The sequence below is a fragment of the Gekko japonicus genome, unplaced genomic scaffold, assembly GCF_001447785.1.
Source record: "Gekko japonicus isolate JY-2015 unplaced genomic scaffold, Gekko_japonicus_V1.1 scaffold98, whole genome shotgun sequence".
NCBI lineage: Eukaryota > Metazoa > Chordata > Lepidosauria > Squamata > Gekkonidae > Gekko > Gekko japonicus.
The window spans coordinates 2016135-2023449 of record NW_015164668.1 but is presented as its reverse complement, the minus strand read 5'-3'; the positions used below and the strand labels follow the sequence as shown (position 1 = coordinate 2023449).

The 7315-nt window shown below is 49.2% G+C and overlaps 1 protein-coding gene across 1 annotated transcript in view; it reads right to left on the bottom strand.

Moving 5' to 3' along the window:
- Nucleotides 1-1544: 1544 nt before the first annotated feature.
- Nucleotides 1545-7315, bottom strand: part of DNAJC11 (DnaJ heat shock protein family (Hsp40) member C11) — a 60500-nt gene continuing 54729 nt past the window's right edge. The window contains exons 7-10 of the mRNA XM_015409136.1: nucleotides 5953-6026; nucleotides 4014-4203; nucleotides 2690-2775; nucleotides 1545-1665 (exon numbers count right to left, since the gene is read on the bottom strand). Of these exons, the coding sequence (XP_015264622.1) occupies nucleotides 1545-1665; nucleotides 2690-2775; nucleotides 4014-4203; nucleotides 5953-6026 (471 nt within the window). The remainder of the gene's footprint in view (nucleotides 1666-2689; nucleotides 2776-4013; nucleotides 4204-5952; nucleotides 6027-7315) is intronic.

Genomic DNA, 7315 nt, shown 5'->3' with positions numbered 1-7315 from the left:
CTTTGATGGACCAAGACTCTGATTCAGTACAAGCCAGCTTCGTGTCTTTAAAAAAGGAAGCCACTAGCCAGGGAAGCCAAGCACACATACTGCTCCCTCTGAGCTGTGGAGTCCTGTGAGCAAAAATTCGACCTTGTGAGCTACTGGCATTAAAGTTGGGAGAGAGCGATTTGGCTGCTGCATAAATTAGTTTCTAGATGGGCCACTGGCCTGATCCAGCAGGGCTCTTCTGATGTTCTTATGAAGGCCTCAGCCTCTGTTCCCTGCTGCTAGCCCTCCAGAGGAACTGGTTGGCCACTGTGTGAGGCAGGATGCTGGACTAGAGGGACCCCTGGTCTGATCCAGCAGGGCTCTTATGTTCTTACGATCAAAGCTGCAGGAGCTCAAATATGCACTTACAGCTTCTGCAGATCCCACCTCCAGTTCCCTGTCCCACAGGGCTTCCCATCCCTATGAGACAGGGCCAATTCCATGTTTTGGGAGACCCTGGACAGTGAATTCCCAGGGTCCCTCCTCTGCCCACCACCAGGCCCTCCTTCCCTCCCTCCATCCCACCTTCATGCCTCCCACCTGCCTGTGCGTCCTTCCTCTGCCCATTCTCAAGCTCTCCCACCACTTGCAGTCATGGATGCCCACACTGCCTGTGTGCCCTTATCCCCAGAGGGTGGTGGATGCAGCCAGGACCGCCACAGTTACCAGGAAAACTAATGCTTTGTGCACTGCTCACGTGCCCTTCTCCAGCAGTGCTGTGGAAGCATGTGCAGCTGGGAGCACAGGTGACAAAGCACTCGTAAGCAGGCCGTCGAAGGGCGCGAGTGCAGGCATGAAGAAGAAGAAGAGTTGCATTTATACCCCGCCTTCCACTCCTACAATCTCCTTCCCTTCCTCTCCCCACAACAGACACCCTGTGCGGTAGGTGGGGCTGAGAGAGCTCTTTGAGAAAACAGCTCTAAGAGAACTGTGACTGACCCAAGGTCACCCAGCTGGCTGCATGTGGAAGAGTGGGGGAATCAAACTCGGTTCTCCAGATTAGAGTCCGTCACTCATAACCACTACAGCAAATGAGAGATATGTGAGTAGGGAGTTGGCAGCAGTGGGCCCCATCAGAGGCCATGCAGTGCCTGGCTGCTCTCTGTGTTTGGGCCAAGTCTGAACCCAGGCAACTGATGCTGATCATTTAGGCAGAGCAAGCAAGTGGGCCACAGAGTTAGCTGCAAAGCCTGATGGTGCCTTTCAGAGCCGTCTGAAGGACTCCAGAGCCCTCTGCTGGCAGAAGTGAAATCTGCAGTCCAGCTTCTCAGCAGCACAAGTTCCACTAGAAGTCCTGGGTCCATCAAAAAGCCAAACTGCCCTAAAATTCTGACATGCTTGGATCCTGATGTCAATCAAAGGATCAGAAGGAACATATACCCACTCACCCCGTTCTCTGGCGTTTACATGCTCCTTTGCCTCCCATCATTTTGGCAGAACGCCTCAGTGGGTGCTAGCAGGCAACTTAAGAACCCAGGCAACCAAGACTGGCACGCATGGGTAGAATCTCCAACTCACTTGATTTTCAAAGACACTCCCTGAGGGACGCCGACGCTTATGGTGGCTCCAAGGATGCTGTGCCTGGAGATCTTTCGCTCTGCTCCATATTCCACAATGGTCCCAAAGAAGCCAGCCCTGGAGTGGGAGAAAATTGAAAATAAGAAAGGGAAGTGTTATCTTTCTAGATTATTGGTTTTGCACAGTACTGGAGGTTTGCCCACGTAAGGTTCAAAGGCAACACTGCAGGCCTCCCCCCACCCCCCTTCTTGGACTATGCCTGCTCTCTGCTATGCATGAAAAGAACCATCAGGATGGCTCTGGGCCTGTGGGCTTCACCATTCTGCATACGTAGCACAGATGCGAAAATCCTGGCCCAGCTGATTTTGGAGCAACTTCTGTAGGGCTTGGAACACTTTTGCAGAAGCGCTTTGAAAGGCTCTAGAGCCAAACCTGGCTTAGTAGGGAACCAAGCATGTGTGTGTGTGTGTTCAGTGCCATCAAGTTGCGTCTGACTTATGGTGACCCTATGAATTAATGACCTCCCCAAAGTCCTATTGTTAACAGCCTTGACTTGGGTCCTGCAAATGGAGGGCTATGGCTTCTTTGACTGAGCCAGTCCCCCTGTTCTTAGACCAAGGTCTTAGACAATAAAACTGAAAAACTGAAATAAAACCCTTACCCAAAACCACCTCCCTTCTACATTTAGAGCCAATCCATCTCATGCAGGGTCTTCCTCGTTTCCTGCTGCCATCGACTTTTCCTAGTATCATTGTCTTTTCCAATGAGTCTTGTCTTCTCATAATGTGAAGAAAGTATAATAGCCTCCGTTTAGTAATTCGGGAACCAAATATGACTCTTTAATTGTGCAGGGTGTGTGTATTTCTTATTACAAGATCTTGAATGTGCTGTTTCCTCATAAAGGACTCACAAGCACTAATGCTTGGGCTGTGGAAGCTTTAGGGATTTTTAACCAATGCACTAATTGTCAGTAATGATGTTGCATATTTGCACTAATGCAAATAGGCTCTCTTATACCGGCTCTTTGTTGATCTCTTGCTCTGAATTCTGACAGTTTGGCTCTTTAATTGCAAAAGGATGCAGGCCCTTGAGTTAGACCCACCATGGCACGTTCAACCATAACACTTTGGCACTGGCTTACTTGAGAGATCCTTTCACCCGTGTCTGCTCCTCGTCCTCAAACTTATGCTGGTAGCTGACCATCATGAAGGAGTGAGGGATGCCCAGCTGCAAGACCAGAGAAATGAATGGTCAAGTGAACCACATCCAGTTCTCTCTCACATATGTGCTTAGGAACTGAGGCCCTGTAGGTAAGAAGCTGATGGACAGAAAGGCAAGAAGAGGTCCCTCCCTCCCACAATGCATATTGAGCTCAGGGAACTCCCTGTCACAAGATGTGGCAACAGCCAATAGTTTAGATGGATTTTTAAAAGGACTGAACCAATTCATGGCATATGGGTCCTAGGGATACTCAGGAGAAAGTGGAGTACACAAATATTTTAAATAAATATATTGTAAGTAAATTAAAAGATCTCTCTCTCTCTCTCTCTCTCTCAAGAATATTGACAGCTCAATGGATCCATGCTTGTAGGAGCATAGAGCCATCATGCATAGATGCTCTGCTTATGAACGTCACAAAGATGGTATCTGGGGCTGGCTGCTGTCGGAAGATGGAAGGCTGGGCGAAGTAGACCTTTGGCCTGATTCAGTAGGGCAGTTCCTTTGTTCTTAAGATCCCGTACTCTTACTCCTTCAGACAGTTTCAGTGGCAGTGGCAAAAAGGGAAAAAACATAAGCTTGTAAATATCTTGGGAATCCATGCAAAATGCTTGGGACAGGGCTGGAGGATGCAACCAAGCAAATAAAAACCAGTTCCCTTTAATAATCCAGGATCAGTCAAAGACGTGGAAAACGGAACGCTGTACCCACTGGAAGTATGAAGCCCAAAACTTTTCCTGTTCTTCTCTTCCCTAAGTATTATGGACTGGCCACCAGGCCCAAACAGGGGACTTCTTGATCCACAACAACGGAAGGTGCTGCATTTTCCTTTGGAATCCCCTCCCTCTTGAGGCTCCCCTGATGCCCACTCTTTTAGGCACCAGGCCAAAACATCGCTCTTTACCCAGGCTTTTAACAAAGAGGTCCCCATTTCTTTTTTTAGCTGTCTTACATTCAGCTCTTAGCCTACGGACTACTTCCGTCAGCAATTTAAACTGCTCTGTTTAAAGCACTTTTGTACTCTGGCTTGCTTTTATTGGCCGTTGTGATTTATTTTCATTTGTTCTTATTTATATCGTTTTTTAATTGCTTCTGCTGCTTTAGCGGCGAACCTCCTCAAGCAGGTCTGGAGAGGCGGCACACGAATGTTCTAAATAAATGGATGAAACAAACACAGACACACACAACAAGGTGCCTCTTCTCCCGCTGCAAGCAGCAGTTTTGTGGGCTGAGGAGCAGGCTCTTACCTGAAACGCCATGGTGAAGTGGCTAGTTTTTGTGTCCCGGACGATGCTCGTATTCATTGCCGACTGAATGCCCCAGCGCCACTGCAAGTACCCCATTGTGTTCTTGTCCAGGTGCCTTGCCAGGACGGTGGTAAAGCCTGGCCGCATCCCGTGGGAAGAGAACTGTAGTGCAAAGTTTGTTGTGATGAAGCTGCAAGTTAAGGGGACAGGGCAGTAAGATCCTGCCAGGGAAAATTCTGTGCGCAAGCAGTGTTTTCCTTCCCACCCTTTAACTGGCTTCTAAGATCCTTGCCCCTCCCCTCAAAAGAGGAGAGAATGTGCATCTTCAGGAGTCTCAGGATGTGCAACCAAGTAGGCAAACAATTAGCCCCCTTCCCTTCTTACAACACACATGCACATACATCCCTTCCTCCAGGATTACCTCCCTGGGATGAGAAGGGACCATTTTGGGCATTTGGGCTGCTCTGCATGGCTCTGATGGACGTGTGCAGGGGAGCTGCCCCATTCTCTTCAACAGGAAAATGGCAACCTTCACTCTCTTACACGGTTCATCGAGGGGTCTTAAGTATCCTCGGAAAGACAGCCCATTTCATCCCCGGAAGCTACAAGGCACCTCAAGCAGAGTCTAGTCCACCTCTTTGTCTGTCTGCACAGCAGCCAGGAATCACAGCCTGCGCTAGGGATGCCAGCCTCCAGGTGGGACCTGGGGACCCCCCAGAATTACAGCTCATTTCCAACTACAGAGATCAGTTCCCTTTGGGGATAATGGATACTTTGAAGGGTGGACTCTATGGCATTGGACCCCACTGAAATCCCTGCCCTTCTCAGGCTCCATCCCCAAATCTCCAGGAGTTTTAAAAGCTGGATCTGGCAACCCTACTCCCCCATCCCCTGCTAGTGGCCGGGGGGAAGAATCCCCATACAGGAAGTGGACTGTTGCCCCTGGACGAAATCCTGTGTTTCACTGGATCACGACTTTCACTTCCACCCAGCTCTGTCTTGCTCAGCCATCTCTGATGTACTGAGCATTTTCTACCTGCACCCAATCAAAGGACAGCTAGGGTTATAATTCATCCAGGAAAATACACAAAGCTATTTTCCCCAGGCCTGCCTTCAACAAGAAACCCTTTGCTCCGTGTTCCACTGAGAACTAAATTTAAAACTGTGTCGTCAAAGCTCAGGTTCCACACAGGCCCAGCTAGACCCTGCCGTTTTCTACTGAGCTCTGATTCCCTCACGTTTTATCCAAAAGAAGCTGGAGGGGGGGGGGGGGGGGGGGGGGGGAGGCCTTTGCGTCTGAAAAATACTAGCAAAAGCAAACTCATGCCATCTTCTGGTCACAGACAGATATGACACCACACTAAGGTTTTGTTTGTTCCCAGTTTGGTTGGTCTCAAGGAAAGGTATGACACAGCTTTGGTGTTTAGATTTTAATCTGAAGCAAAATAGCTACCCAGAACCTCTGTAAGCAAGAGTCACACCAAAGCCTCAAGAGGTCAGAAGGCCATAGAGTCCCTGAATGAGCGTGTTGAAAATTAACAATCATTTTGTGAAACCCTATCTTCTGCCAATGAGACCCCAAGTATTGTGCTCCAGAAAGCCTTGATGGGGCAGCAGTGTCAAGACATATACGCCCCAATATTTACAACACTTGCTACGATTCCCAAGGCCATGAGTTCAACTCATACTGCAGGATGCTTCACAGGCTAGGTCTGCTATGCAGCAGCTGCCGAAAATGGTTCCTACATAGTAGTGCTTCACATGGCAGCTCAGCATGCTGAATTCTATGTACCTTTGGTCTGATCCGGTAAAACAATGTTATGTTTCAAGGCTCACAGGGTTTAAAGAGGAATAACTCAATACAAAGAGGAATACGAATGGAAGTCAGTCTTCTTCTTTCCAAGAGAGTTAAAACTGTGCCCGTTTCAAAGGTACTCACCACCTTTGCGTGAGATTCCGAAATACTTTCAGACCAAACAAAGGGCCCTGCAGGTCTCCGGCTCCGAACTCCAGCTGCGCAGACACAAGACAGGCAACCGTGAGAAAGCAACAGCCACAGCCTAGTTCAGCGTGGCTCAATTAGGCTGTCATTTGAACTCCCCCACTGCCCTGCAAGCCACAGGCTCTCTCTGGCACCATGCAGCCGCTGCACAAGAAATGCCTGCTGCTGAAATCAGCATCAACACCAGAGAAGCCCGACTTATATGGAGCCCCAGAGTTCCTCAAAAGCACAGTTTTACATGCATAGGAGAGGTTGCTCATGTTCCAAGTTACAAAAGAAAGGGAAAGGGCAGGTTGCTTTTCTTCTCCTGAACTTCTGCAGTGATCACAGAAGGAAGTGCACCGTGCAGACCACAGGGCCTGTGTTGAATCCACCCCACCCCCCATAGTAAGGCCTTGCCGACAGGACCTTTTCTAATGACAATCCAGCCTCGGAACTCACCCATTCAAGGGATGGTGTGGATTTTGCAGAGGGTGGAGGTGATGACCAATGCACAACAGACTGGCCAGGGAAGTAGCTCGATTTTGCTCCTGTCTAAGGCTGGCCATGTGTTTTCTATCCATGCTCTTCTCAGAAGAGTGCACCAGTGTCCTTGGGAAAGGTGTTCTCTTTCAGCCTAATTATTGTTTGGTTGCTGCAAGGCTAAAATGCCACTTTGGAGATCCTCGAACAGAAGGGCGAGGATACGAACCTGCTGCAGGTCTTAAACTGTTGTCCCAGGAACATCAGTCAGGGATTTAGCCCGTGTGCCTTTGGCATGGCCATACAAAGGCCAGCCAAGGAAGCCTCCTTGCCCCAAGAAGCCGGAACATGTCCTTAAAGAAAGGTTTCAGGTCAGGGCCCCTTACTGCTCTAAGCAAGTAGATCTGCTCTTGAGGAACACCAACCGCTTACACCTTTCTCTCTGCTCCCTCACCCTGTATTTGCCTAACCCTGCCCACAACTGCACAGAAGCGGGATCTGATAGTAAGATGCAAATGTTAAACAAAATCCAGATGCCAGAGCTTGGCCTAGATCTGGCTGATCCCTTGCTACTGCCAACTAGGCGAGAGTCCTCAAGAGGTCTTCATGCCAAACGTTATCGGACTGGGCAGCTTCCAACTACCGGACTGGGCAGCTTCCAAGGCTCCCGTTCCACATTCTAATTTGGTGCTGGGTTCAACTTCCTTGGCCAAATGCTTTTCAAGGAAAGGAGCTTCCAGGAGCCATTGTGAATCCTTCTCCCCTTACAGGCCCAGCTTTGAGAAATCAAAAATCACTACACAGGTCCTGTCTGTGGCCAATGGGGAAAGCCCTAGAT